The sequence below is a fragment of the Anoplophora glabripennis genome, unplaced genomic scaffold (genome assembly GCF_000390285.2).
Source record: "Anoplophora glabripennis isolate ALB-LARVAE unplaced genomic scaffold, Agla_2.0 scaffold1552, whole genome shotgun sequence".
Taxonomy (NCBI): Eukaryota; Metazoa; Arthropoda; class Insecta; order Coleoptera; family Cerambycidae; genus Anoplophora; species Anoplophora glabripennis.
The window spans coordinates 40,127-55,792 of NW_019417625.1; the positions used below are offsets into that span (position 1 = coordinate 40,127).

The window sequence follows — 15,666 nt, forward strand, 5'->3', positions numbered from 1 at the left end:
AACGACACTATCAAACCTCCTGTATATCGTATATATTCTTTAAATCATCATTGTTATACAATGTCACTAAAACTGAATAATTTACCCAATTATACTAATTGGAAGCCTATGTCTCTCAATTAGTACTTCTTTATACACCATGTGCGTTACTTTAGTGATGTATATATTGAGATCTTGGAAACTATGAAAAATATAAAGCGATGGAGGAATAGCGTTTCAGAGCGATGTATTAAAAAACAGGAAAGGAGAAATTAATTAAAAATGTTTGTTTTAATCATTTTTTTTTGTTCTTATGGATACGATATTACTGCGTACTGAATGTAAATAATAATTTGTTAACTTTTCAAAAATGTGTCAAAATGCGTCAAAATGCCAGTGTTATCGAGGAAAAGAAACGTTGAAACAAACATCTGAATTACAACGAAATTCTGTACAAGAAGTTACTATAATAATGTTTTCATATTTGAAAAATTCTTAAAAATAAAGAAATTACATTAGATTCTAGAGGTTTTGAAAAACAAACAGGAACACTAGAAGTCAACATTAGTAACTTTACGTGAGATTAACTTTAAGCTATACACAAGTCTATTTGGCTATATTTCTGCGTTGCGACCGTACGTTACTGTGAAATATAAGTACATATTATATTTCTTATTAAAAAATAGGAAATAGCTTAGAAATGTTTTTTGTATTAAATTAATAATCACAATAAAACAACTGCAAAATCCAATAGTTCATATTTGAATATTTGAAATTAAATTTCTCTAGCAAAAGTAAGAAAACACTTAACTGATACACTTTAGAAAGAAAAATCTTATAATAAACTTTTTTTATATAGGGTGCTTTAGATAAAAAATTTTCTTATGGATCTTGAGTCTATCATCTTACGTGGCCATGTACAATGATATAATTTATGGTTTATTTGCAAAAGAAAGAAGAGGTTCAAATCTTAAGTCGTTTTATTTTATCATATAAGTAAAGGTCACAAAACTAAAACATTGCTTTCACACAAGAGATGACGGATTATGGATGATGATATCAGTCTATGGTAACACACAAAGCAGTAAATCACAGTTTTACACTATACTATATAATCTTACTGTCGATACTGTCCATTGTAATCCTGAGGTATTTCTTTCCTGCCCTGGGGATTCTCTTTAGCTTCCCGTTCATCTGCTTCCTGCAATAAATGTCATATTTAAAATCAATTTAATAAATCATGAATTAGTGTTGTAAACTGGAATATTATGATTTTGGTTAATTATCACTTAAACTTATAAAATTCTATTTTATTTAATCGTTCTCAGAAAATTTATAATAATAAATTTTCATGTGATAGAGATATTACCCCAGGTGTACCTCAAGGTTCCCCCTTAGTACATTACTGTTTTCAATGTATAAGTCAGATATTATTAAATCAATTGTAAACTCTAAGATTCAAACTTTCAAACTAAAGATACTCGGGGCACAAACATTATGAACAAACGAACTATCAAAGCAACTAAAACGAAACGTCAAAAAAAGTTCAGAAAACGAAAAGAGATAATTTTCGAAACCTCAACAACTTTGTATTTGTCATTTCACTAATTTTTACATCTTTTCACAGGTGGAAAAATAAAAAAAAAGAAAAAACGGAAACTATACCAGAAATAAATATCTTCAGACAGTAACAAGTCATCAATTATGGTTTACATCTTTCAAATAAACTTTCAACAACAATTTCTTATCAATTTTTTGCTTTTTAGTTATTCTTTTTTAGCAACATAAACCATACTAAGTTTACAGAATAGTAGCTATAAGTTAGACTTCGTCATAAGTGTGGAACTACTACTTTTTACTGTTTGGTTGTATGCTATTTAGTTTATTATTATGTTTTATTTATTTTACGGTGTGACAAGACAAAATAAAAGTACCTACACATTTAAAAAATGTATGTCATATGTTGCTCTTATGTGCTAAAATAATATTAAAAATGAATTTCTTAGAGATTCACCTCTTAATTATGACCAACAATTTATATCATTGAGATTAAAAATTAACAAAATATTACCTGTTGCGCCCTAATACCAGCGAAGATAAGGTCAAGTCCCTTTTGTACTTCTGGACTTACAGGAGGTGGTGTTGGTAGGTGATCTCCGGTGGCATGGAAACCAGTCTCATCAGCAATGTAGTTTACTGTGATAATTTGGCCATCGGGAGATGTGTAAGTATAAGAACCCTGTTGCACTTGGGCATTTAGTGTTTCTCCTTCTGCATCTGGATCAGGTCCCAAGTTCTTTACATACCCTTCTTCTTCAGCAATAATATTGTTTCCAGTTTCATAGCTACGAAAACAATTTTCTTTATTGTACATTATTAAAAAAGAATACATGCTATAGTAATAATAGTAGTAGAAATTACACCAAGAAAATAATGTTGATTTGTTAATTTGACGAACGCTCTTTCTACGTCGTAGAAGTAGAAGCCCCTCAGGTAAAATTGTTTTTAAAACCGAGGTGTATGGATGAAAATCGACTGAAAAAATCCACCGAGTTTTGTAACAATTTTACCCAAAAAAACCGCGAAATTCTGAATGAGGCCTCGTACTCTTTAGGGTACCTAGTGTAAATCTTAATTTCTTTAGTGAAAATTAATGTGACAGAATCATCCAAATCGACTAGAATATTTTGAGTACCTACTTCCACAGTTAAAGTTCAGCAATTTGCAGTTTTTTTATGGGATTTTAATTTAATTTTTTATTTATTATTGAAATATATCACAAAAATTTGACGTAATGGCATTTCAGTTTATATTTTTCTTGTTAATAGACATCAATTATAATTTTTGAGAAGTACGTGGAAAGATTTTTTAAAAGGAAGCCTATGTGATAATTAAAATTTGTATTGAAATTTTATTAGGAGTTCTTCTGACTGAAATTTTTATGTCACTTCTTGTTTAATTAAAAGTGACTTTTAAATTAGAAGATTTAAATACAACTTCAAGAATTTTTTACAAATTGTTGCGGATTTTAATCAATTTTGCTAATAATATTATAGCCAATCAAATGTAAATGTAATGCAATGTAATATATAATATGAGATTTTAATTTTTAAATCAGTACAGATAGTACAACCCTAAGGGTTTTAGATGATAAAAACGGATTTGTAATGTCGACTCAATCTCCTTTCTATCATCCTTGTAGAAATATTCTATTAATCACTTGTACTATGAATGAGTAAGAGGTCCCTCCCCTGTTGCACAACGCATCATTATAAAATTCCTGATTGAAGAAGCGGCTAACCACGGGCAAACCGTCACGTATAGTTCAGAGAAGTCCTGCCTGGAACCGATGTTTAAATATGCATAAATAATTTTTGGAAAATTGAAATCAATGTCACTACCGCTGTTTAAGAACAAACGACATGAGTAATAAGATTCATGCTCATTCATTTCTTTAAGTCAAGAATGACTGACATATTTTTTATTATTTGAAAGAGTGGTGTAATTATTGATGGAAAGGGGCATATTTTGAGGACAACATAGGAATAAAAAAATCTCTAAGAAACCATAATTACACTATTACACTAACCAAAGAACATATTACTTGATATTTTTCTTTCATTTTTTTGTTATTTTAAATCAAAATACTTTTTACTAAACTAATAATAGAAGTTGTTGAATTTTAGTACAAAGTTTTTATATTGGATTGTTTAAAAATGTAGGATTGGTCAGAGATTTGAAGAATGTAGGTACTCATTTCCCTAACTGAATCTAAAATAATAAATGTAATAATTAAACTAAACCATTGTTATTTATATATATTATATGTATATAAAGTAAACAGAACGATGCTAATTTGCCTGCAATATTTTTATTGGAAATAATAATATGTTATTAAATAAACAGTGTAATATTATTTTCAAATTCTAAAGTTTTTATATGATACGCAAAAGGGAGGTCGCGAAAAGTGAATGAGCTAATAATAATATTAGTTGGCAGAATACTAATAGATTATAATCTATTCTCATTCACTTTTCGCGAACTTTGTTTTGCGTAAGTACCATATATACAAAACTAGAATTTGAAAATAATACACCGTTTATTTCTTTTATTGCACCCTCTGATTGGTGATTTGGAAAAAATGCCCTTCCCTTACGTCAACTTCATATTTTATATAATTCGGATTCCTCCCAACTAACTAAGTGTAGATATCTAAAATTATATATTCTCTTACCCAAAATGCCAAGGAAATAATTGTTTGAGTATTAAGGCCCGGTATTTTAAGTCTCGGTTAAAGCTTGATTAACTGATCAGGCGATTAGACTGTACATAATATACTGATTTATTTTATAAAGTATATCGCAGTCTAATCGCCTGATTAGTTAATCAAGCCTTAATCGACACTCAAAGTACCGGGCCTAAGACCATTAAAACTTTAAAAGAGTAAAATGCTTTAATTATAACATCAAAACACTTACGATGCTTTGTAGCTTCCGTCTTCTCCTTGCTCCTTGTCGAATCTGATTATAGGAATGAAGGTTGTACTTTCACTAGACCTTTGTCGTGGTTCTTGTTGAACAGGCTCATCATACTGCCTTTGAGGAAGAGCAATGGCGATGCCAAGGGTTATTACTGAAACTACCTGAAAAAAATATAATTATTGACAAACTGATCGTCACAAATGCCTACATGTAGGATATTCTCTCAAAATGCATATCACAACCGCAATGGTTGTACCTTGGATTGTTGTAGAGTAAAAATATCAAGGAGGATATTCTTTGAAATACTATTACTAAGAATCTTAACGCAACTTTCCGTTATACCAAGCTGCACCCCTGAGAAGTTACAGGTCTTGAAAATAGGGTTTCAAATTTTGAAAAAAATCAATAACTCAGTTATACTCGAATTTAGAAAAACCAAATTTGGTACACGGTGTAAGTGTACCAAGAGCATTAATCGACAATAAGTAGAGTTCAATTGAAGCATTTTAAAGGGTTAATAACGGATGATGCACCATTAAAATGTGACAGATAAAATTATTACTTTGTTTTATGGGGAATTTAATTTTAAAACTTTTCTAATTCTTGTTAGTTATCAAAAAATTTGTCGTTTTAAACAAAAACATGAATAACTAATTATACGTATTGTAGCTGTGTTATTTAAAATCATCGAAAATTCGAAAGATGGCTATGAATTTAAAAGTCAAACTTGACGATCGGGAAAAAAGTTGGAATAAGATTAATTTAATAGAAAAATAAACAACTTAAACAACAAAAATAACATACAATTTGAACTGATAAGTTATAGTAAGTGTTCAAAATGGTCACCGTTTTCTCTCAGACATATTTATTCTTCGTCGAAAATTGAAGTCTACTCTATCCAATAACTGCTGATTGTTTCTTTAATGTTTAAATTCATAGCCAACATTTCAATTTTCGATGATTTTAAATAACACATACGACATACACGTATTATTAGTTATTCGTGTTTTTGTCGAAAACGACAAAGCTTTTTGAAAACTAACAAGAGTAAGAAAAGTTTTAAAATTAAATTACCCTTAAAACAAAGTAATAATTTTTTAAAGTCGCCAATGGGTTAAAAAATTCTCGAACTTTTAATAGTACCTCATCCTTTATCAACCCTTTAAAATACTTCAATTGAAGTTTACCATTAATGTTCTTATTACACTCACACTACTAAATTTTTTTTTAAGTTAAAGAATAACTGAGATATTGATTTGAAACCCCACTTTCAAGTCCTAGAACTTCTCAGGGGTGCAGTATAAAGGTAAGTTGCGTTAAATCGCCATATTTTGGGTTTCCTTGCATGGGGCATGCTCTGTGTCGGTTTTTTATGCGAAATACCCTGTATATGTACACCAATTTAAGAAAGTAATTCTTCTCAATAAAATGCATATCCCAAATGGCTTTGTTTCCAAGTAAGAACATGATAATTCTGTTTACTCTTTACTTCCAACAAAGTTTAATATGGACTAATAAAACTTGGGCTTAACAATTTAATCAGTTACTCGTATAAGTAAAAATTTACTCAAGTGAATGTTTAAGACCTTTAAAAAATTTGATAATTGACAAATGAAAACAATAAATATGTATTATCCATTTTTTATAAAAAATTTTAGCTTTGACAGTTGATTTTTCTACCTATACCGCAATAAGTCTTTTGAAAAAAAATATTCAGAAGTAAATTTGATTGTCGAAGTTTGAATAGAACTTCTGATTAATTAGTTTTTTAATTTTAAAACCAGTTAACATAAACTATTTTATTGAATAATAATACTTAGACGATATAATTTAACCATAATTTCGAAAGAATAGTGCCTAAAAAATGTGTTTTAAATCAGTTTTTTTAAACAAGAATTTTGAATTTATTAAATTCAAATATTTCGCTCCAAAGTGTGTCTTTTCAAACCGTAACGTAAAAATCAAAGTACAAGTCCAGTATAGTTGCCTAACAATTCAGTAACTCGACTCTTAGGGATATTCCTCAAATACTAGGTATACAGGGTGTTTATTAAGTACTTGTACAAACTTTAAAGGGTGAATCTTTCACTTATTTTAAGATAAAAAGTTCATATTTTTGAGATACAGAACGTCCAAAAAAAATTTTTGTTTGGTATAAGTGTTGTAAATGATCTAAGTTTGTCACATCGCAATACAATCAATTAAAGACACATTTTTTACTTGGTTTTCAAAAAATCTTAACGATTCAACTTAAGTATAAAGATTCCAAAGTTTAACTTTAAATCCGTTTTTGTTACAAAACAGCTGCTTTTTAGACAAAAATGAAATACAGTGCGATACAAAAAAGTTATGGTTATTTAAATCCATGTACCTACAACAGTGTATGTGGCGCCCTCTAACATTAAACAAAAAACTAAGTATATATTTAACTTTTTCATCATTAACACTCCCAGTTTCCCGAAAATACCAAACAAAAAAATTAGACGCTTTGTATTTCAAGAACCAAGTAGTTGCGGATCCATGTTCATATGAACGATTTACCCTTTAAAGTTTGTATAAGTACTTAATAAACACACTGTATACTAGTGCTCAATTTTCTTCGTTTTTTTTTCAAGGTCATGATTATTTTGAAAATTATTCCGACATTGCTGTTGTTTAATCGCAAACGCAAACTTCCGATGAATCTGTTGTGTTTAAATTGTTTTAAAATATTTATTTTTGAAACATTACAAAAGTAGTACCCAATAATATCAAAAAATGAATAGCAAAACAGTTCGCAATTAAAACTCATATAAGAGACGAAATTACCTTAAACGTCAAGAAATTTCCAATGTAATTTCTCGTAGTGTACCAACCAAGCGAAATGGTTTCGGATTTTTTTTTGTTGCTGCAGTAATGTTTCAAAATATTGTGTTTGATTGGCTACAAAATAAATATGTGAAATTTGCAACGTATTAAAAAGACCTAATTAGATTATTTGGCACTTATAATTAAAATCGCACGTGTCTGTAGACAATACAGCTATCAAAATATTTTCACAATTTTCGAGTACTTGTTATTTATGAGGATGAAGAATTGTCTGTAATTAAATTAACACGTATCTAAATATACAGTGTAACTTATTGAATACCTGTCTGAAAAATGGGTTGTCACTTTTGTTCACACTTATAAAATCTACAACGACAGAAACCTACAAATTATCTGTATGTGCAATATGTGACGAGAAAGCTGAAATACTTGTGGGTTTTCGAGGGAACTATTATCCTTCAAATTATTCATTACCATTTACTACACTGCAAATAGGTACCTAGGGACTAGAGTTAAACTAAGCTAATAAATGTCGCGTAAAATGCTTAACCTACAATTTCTGTCAACATCTTTGCTCATTAGATGGTATGTCTTATGTAATATTACATCTTACAATTTGTAGTCCTGAATATAGTCCTTTCTCTATAGAATTGAATACAACGTATAATTCGATATAAATTTACTTTTTCAAAAATATCGTTCTACACTACAATGATTAAATTATAGTAAGTGTAATAAATAATTAAAAACAAGTAATTGCAAAATATCAATTTCTTTTTCATTATTAACAAATAATACCAAGTATTAAAACTAAATAAGCTTATTTATAAATAATAATATTCTTTAAGGCAATTTGATATTTTTTTGTACATCGTTGCTTAATATACCCAAAATGAATTATTAATTACACTTATTTTTTTATATATACTGGTTTGACATATGATATCAGATTTATTAGATACTATGTTAAAATTATACGCTAACAGCTGTCGAATTACCTTGTCAACCGTTTCAATTGTATTAGTAAACGTTCTTTTGCTTTTGTTAGAAAAATTACAAGCAAATTTAATCTTTTAGTCACCCTGATGTTAGTAACTACAAAAGTTATTTTAATTTATGGAGTGCAAAGGATATTATTTATAACTATGAAGTAATTAAACTACTAGTCCACTTTGCAATTTAATAATTTTATATTTTATTAAAATTTTTATGATGAAATAATGTTTATCAACTGAAACACAACTGTGCCGGTCCGTAGGGAAAAGCAGAAGCTGATGATGAAATAAAAAGTATTACAAATACTCATCTCCATAAAAACCGGTATCCTCGATAAAATTTAGCACGATGATCTTTAACTAAACCAATCCTTAAACGTTACACCACCTACACTTAACGAAAGTTCGACGCACGTTACGTAACATTAGAAATCGATATGTCAGAGTTCAGTGCAGTGAAAGGTAAGTGGTACTTACCAAAAACCTCATGATGATACTTGGAAGAAGAGACTAGGACATATACAAATTATCGATCAAAGTGAAATCTCTATATATACCCTCTCTACTAGAGCATCCTCACTCTTAAAGTTATGACTAAATATCACCCATATTTTATCAGATTTTTTCTTATGAAACATCATAATGTGTAAAGTTTTTTCCTGGATAGGCTTTTATATAACTTTAATAATAAAATTCTATAGTCTCTGTTAAAAACAAAAGAGTGACATTTAAGTTTAGGATCACATCTGATCAACTTTGTTACATAACAGTCAAATTAAGTAATTTCTGATTTATTTTAATTTACAAATTTACGCTTTTAAATATTGGAAATGCAACGTATATTTCAATATATCTATGTAACACGTGTACTCAGTAAAATCTAGTAGTTCTATTTTTGCTTAATGAAATAATCATTATTGAAAGGCAATACATACATATGCATTCCTGTTCTGTAAGTCACACATCGTCGTGTAGGTATTTCGAGGTTACTTTATCACATCTGGCTTTAGGTCGATTGCAAAAAAAAATGTAATAGGAAGTGTAAAATCAGATTTATGCATTTGAATTTATGCACTTACTAAATACTTTTTTAATTTTATATAGTAACTTATTATTAGTTATTTTAAAAGTTAGTTCAATAAAATGTTTATAGGTTTCATAATATTTTGAATATACAGTGAATAACATACACGATTTTTGAATTATTTGTGAACGTAGTTTAATCGCTTCAAATAATTTTCCCGCCTAACAATCTATCTTCTATTATCTTTCCCTGAAACGAACTACAAATTCCATTCTTCGTTCCCCATTTCTTAGATGTAGTTTATGTACTGGTTTGAATTTATAATCATGGTACTTATATTTTTTCAAAATTTTTAACGGTTGTCACTAAAGTAACACATTCTCTTGCGATTACCCTCATAAAACTCTCTGGATATATGTTAGCTTGTCACAAAATATTAATTTCATTAACGGGTTCCCTTCTTACTTGATGTCTAGTACATTTACTTATAGGTATAATTTGGAAAAAGTAATCTCTGAAAACAAATAAACAGTAAGTATACCTGCGTCTAGGTTTTTTCACACTTCCACCTACACATTTAAAAATACCGTTCAATCAGACTAGTGTCTTTCTGGATATAATTGATGATAGTTCTAATAGTTTCTACAGTTTTTATTATTTTTTATGTATAACTTATACATCTCTATCTTCTCTATAATTGAAAACTTTACAATAATTTCAATTAAAATAGGTATTAAAACAAGGCAGCAAGCTCTAGCAAATTTTGAATATGTCAAAATGTTTGTTGATTTTTGTTTTACGTCAAGAATTAGATTTTATTATTTTTTAAATAAATTATTGAATTTCTTTAATTTTATGAGTTATTTATTCAAATAAAATAGTAGTGTTACATATTGACATGTTCGTAATTTTATCTTCTATCTGTTACTGTCAAGATTACTCATAAAAAAAAAAAAACAATTGAATGTTGCATAACTGAAACTAGTGGCCGTAGAAATTTTCTTTCGACGAAAATGGATTCCTCGTATCTTCTTATCCCCCAGTACCAAATTTCAGCTCTTTCTGTTGTGAAATAAGGATGTTAGATGGCATTTTCTAAAATTGATATTTTCAGTTTTTTCACAATATTTCAGGAACGGTAGGAGATATCTTTGATCTGTTTGGTTTATTTTAATAATCCTGAAAAGGCGCAACTGTTTTCTAATTTGAGTCTCCCTGTATATCTTACGTCTTCTCAGATGCCAGTGGTGAGCTATGAAAAACGGACCACGAAATAAATATTATTATAATAATAATAATATTTATTTATATATTTTTATTTTAATTTTGTTTGTGTAAGTATGATTAAATANAACCAATTATTAATGTTTTAAAAGTTTTATGAAACAAATTAACTTATATTACGAACATCGAAACTAAACTAATTCTTAAACTAGGAAATGTTCAAAACTGTCATTTTTAATTTTACCCACTGAAATTGTTTATGGTTTGAACTGAAGTTTTCTATTTCACAAACTGTTTTTAGTTCAAATTCGCAACACTTTACTTTATGTGTTTGGAGAATACGCTTATGCTTATGCAACTGGACTTACGTTTATTTCTGTCAGCTTCTGAATTTTCGATCGTCACTCTAACCTCACATTAGTTGTGGTTTATCATCTGTACTCGTTCTTTGAAGATGGCTGTTGGATATGAGTGGATTGCTTCCTGGTGTTTTTGATGTTATTTTCGGGAGCCCCAGGACAACATGCACCCCTCACCAGTGTCTCGGATCAACCTCTCTTTTCCACTTGTTTACTTCCCACCGATACTCTTTTGTTTTCCGGTACAATGTAAATCTTTGATTTGTTCCTTTTTAATTGGTCACTCGTATCCATGATATTATTTTCTAACTGCGCAATTTCTCCCACATATTGCGACGAATTTTATTTTAATTAACTTACGGCGTAATTTATATTTTATAACTGCGTAGTAAATTTTATACATCTTAAACTAATTTTACAATAAATTTTTTATATGACATTCTGCATGACAAATTTTTATAACAAACTTCTAGCCTATGTGTTTTCTGATACTATAATATTTGAATTTTCTTTTGTACTAGATTATTTAACGTTTAGTTATTCGTAAAATTGTTAAATTGGCCCTTCTTGTGGCATTTTTCTTTTACTTTCATGCTTCTACTTCGAACCTAAACTTTATTTTCTTGACATGCTTCTCGTTTACAATGTATCAGTTAAATTTTGACTGATAATGTTTTAGTTTTTATATGAAATAACTATGAAAGGAGATTTTTATTTTTCTTTAAACGTAATTTATGTCTTTCTTAGAGTCTACATTATAATTTCATGAAATTTTCTCTGCTATTACTCGGTGTCATTTCTTGAGATACAGTGTGTTCATTACAACATATATTGTCATGCCACTTAGAACTAAATTTTAAATATTTTGGAAATTGTATACATGTATTTAATTCGGGTTTATGTTCCTAAATACAAAGATGTTTTCCATTTTATTCAAAACGCGAGGCCATCCTTGAGTAACATTTTGTTAAATTTAAAATAAGCCTTCGACATTGAAAATGTATAGATGTTTGTTAAAAAATTTAATTTGAAATGTAAAGCAATTATGAAAAGTCCATAAAAATGGTAAGCGCAGAACCTCTTAATTTTCTGAGGAAATCAGAATTACATTGCAATAAAAGTTACACAATAACAAAAAGTCCCTAAAATTATTTTGTATCAAACGCAACTTCTGGAAATATTTAGATTCATTCAACTACGTCGAAGAAGTATTTTAAAATTGCTCAAAAAATACTCTTTGTCGAATAAAATGGGGAAGTCTATATTCTTAGAAACATCAACAGAAGTTAAATGGGTTTATTTAATTTCTAGACTATTCGGTGACATCGAAATTCTGGGGTTTTTAGTAAAGGTATCTCCCAGCGTCTCCTCTAATGGTTGACAGGTAGTATATCATCAAGTCAGCGATTTTTGCCTCATGATTAGTTATTTCAATGCACATTAAATATTTTAAGAGATATTGAAATAACGCTACTAAATGTGATATATTTGAAATATCCCAATGAATCAATATTTAAACATCACTGTAACTCGAAAACGTAGCGTCCCGCAAACTATATTTATATTTATACTATTTTTTCTTATGTTGATTTTTATGACACCATATAATTGTGATTTCGTAATAACAATAATAAATATACAAGTTATTGTAATTGAACGAAATTTCGTCAAAACCGAGAATACGCGTATAAAAGGAAAATGAAAATTTTGTAAATCTATAAATGCATGTACAGCGACACCTTTGACTGGAGGAGTCAAATTCTATATGAGTTATTGAACGAACTGAACATGTTTCTGACCGACAACTTACATGGGAACTTTTCGTATATAACAATAGTCCCCCACATATAGGCAATTAGATATACAAGCAGTTACAAGGATTTTCTCAGTAATAAAAGAAAAAGAAAAAATATGATGTTATTTAGCAATTCTAGCGAAATCTAGAACGTTTCGGTAATTAATTTAAATAAACCTTAGGTACTTAAATATCTAGGAATATTCTCATTTTGATTATAACATAAATTCATTTATTCAGTTGATTGAGAAACCAGAGATAACTGTGTAATAATTACAACCAATATCTACAATAAAAACCACAAGCTTGCGATTCGACTTAATAAAAATTTCTGAAATCAAAATAAGACGATTGTGACAAATATGCCTTATTCAAGTGTTGCTCTTATTCAATATAAAGGATACAAAAATTAAAAAAAATAAAATTATGGTAGATACTATCTCCTTTAAAGTGCGGCAAAATTAGGAATTATTTGGAAGTCATCGGCAACATTTTACTCAATTGGTGCCTTATTTAAATAAATATGATACTTCTTGAATATAAAAGACTCGGCCGTTTTCTAAATAAAAGTGAATTTTTACCTCTTTGAGTGTTAGATATGAGTATAAGGTAAGAAAATCAACAGCAATTATTGGTGGAAGAAACATATATTTTTATTATTATTATTATTATTGGTTTCATGAAAAAAATTGTTTAATATCTTGGGCAGAGGAACTACAATAATATGATTACAGTAAACATGAAATGAATGAATTCAAGAAAATTGTAGATTCAAAATTATTGGTGTTTGAATATAGGATTAGTTAAATGTAACAAAATTCGTTTTATACAATAAGGGTGTGGAGTCCAGTATAGTTCCTGAGGGATCTACTTTGGGTCCGATCTTTTGCCCACCGTACATTAATGTTTTGCCTAACTCTGTAGTTAATTGTTCCTATATTTTTTATGTAGACGACACCACTGTATTAACTAGAGCTGGTTTTGAAGTGAGTGATATCCAAATTGCTAACGACTGGTTCTCTGCTAATAATTTAAAATTAAATCAGTCAAAAACACAAAGGCTGCTACTAGCTCTGATAAATGGGCTAAGCAATCTCAGCCTGCCAAATTGCTTGATGTTATCCTTGATACCCGTCTTACCTGGAGTAATCATATTGCAATACTCTGTTCTTCTACCATATTTGCACTCCGGCAACTAACTTCTTACTTGCCGAACTCCTTCGAACTGTTTATTCCAGTTATACATAGCCATATCTCCTATAGTATTCTCCTATAGGGAAATTCAATAATTGCAATTAAAGTATTCCTAGTTCAAAAGGCTGCTATTAGGCTTATAGATGGAGCTGCACCGGATACTTCATGTAGGGAGCCATTCAAAAAATACCAGATATTCCCACTACCTCGCCTTTATATTTTTCAAACATATATACATGGTTTACATAATTTAACAACACATTCAGACGTACACAACTATAATACTCGTTACTCGACAGGCCAGCAATTTGGTGGCTTCATTTTCTCTTATGTGCTTATCACAAAAGAACAAGGTAGATATAAAAATATTCAATAAATTTGTTCATGTTCACGAAAAAGCGCGAATTGACAATATATCTACCACAAAATTTTACAAATCTACAATGTCATTTTTATTAAATTATCGCTTTTATACCGTTGAATATATGTCTTTTATTTATTAGGCCTATAAATCGTTTATATTCTATTTTTATTGTTGTGTCTATTTGTGACTTCAGATATACTTTTTATATATAAAGTAGTCAATAAACCAAAGCAGACTATTATTATTGACATTATGATCATTAAAATCGAATTAAACGAAAATAAAATAAAATACAATGCAGGTAATATTAGTATTTTTTTAATACTACCTACATAAATCACACATCTTGTTCACCAAATAATTGTACTAGTTTAAAGGTCGTGCCACAAACAGAAGTTATATTGAGAGATGTCGTCTGATAACACATATTTACTATAAGAAAACATATTTTTCATATCGTCGGATATACGTAGAAGGTCGATTCCATATTTTTCCATGAAATATAAAGCGGTAAGTGCTTCCTGTTTCGTTAATTTTTCAAAGAAATAGACGGTTTTTCTTAGGTGTTTTCATTTTTTTTTTTAAATTCATGTACAGACTACGCAGTTTTACCCAAGCTACACATATAAAACATCTAGATATACAGGGTGTTACGAAATTCGCGGACACATACTGTGGGATCATGTTAAGCTAGATAAGGTGATAAAAAAGTGTCTTTATGATTTTTCAATCAGGCCAGTATTTTTCGAGATATAGCAGTATCAAATATCCAAAAATAATAAAAATAGGTATATATTTATAAATTTCAATTTTCAATCATTAGATAAACAATTACGACAAATGAGTTAAAAAAATTGTTCAAAATTTCCACCGTCTGCTGTTAAACATGCTTCAGCACGTTGTGCTACTGTTATAATGGAGTTGCGTATCATCTCTGGTGTTATTTGCTGTATAGATGGCGGTTCTGCAATTCGTTCAAATTTGCCACTGGCGTTCTGTACACCAACGCCCAAAAGAAAAAATCACATGGCGTTAGGTCTGGAGAACGAGGTGGTCAAGCAAATGGACCGCCTCTGCCAAGCCAACGTCCAGGGAAGGTATTATTTAGGTAATCATATTTTGACGCACATTTAGGGGTATATCATCCAATCCGGGAATTCCGGGAGTTGTTGCTGCAGGAAATCTAAATAATTTTGTGCGTTTAAACGGTACGGCATAATGTGGATGAACTAAAAAGTGGTTAGAATCGATTGAATGATTTAATAATAAATTATTCTTACTTACCGCTCGATCACCTAACAATCCACACCATACATTTAAACCAAAGCGACGTTGGCGATTTCTGGCTTTTGTTAAATGTGGATTTTGATTACCCCAAAAGTGTTCATTGTGTATGTTAAAAATACCATCTTGCGTGAACAAACTTTCATCGGTCCATAGTAT

The 15,666-nt window shown here is 29.4% G+C and overlaps 1 protein-coding gene across 1 annotated transcript; it reads right to left on the minus strand.

Moving 5' to 3' along the window:
* Positions 1-941: 941 nt before the first annotated feature.
* LOC108916381 (endocuticle structural glycoprotein SgAbd-8-like) lies at positions 942-8,812 on the minus strand. Its single transcript, XM_018722615.1, has 4 exons — positions 8,741-8,812; positions 4,458-4,621; positions 2,051-2,324; positions 942-1,180 (listed from the first exon to the last, which is right to left on the minus strand). Exons 1-4 carry the CDS (start codon positions 8,750-8,752, stop codon positions 1,097-1,099), a joined length of 534 nt encoding a protein of 177 aa, XP_018578131.1. The 5' UTR covers positions 8,753-8,812; the 3' UTR covers positions 942-1,096.
* Positions 8,813-15,666: the final 6,854 nt, after the last annotated feature.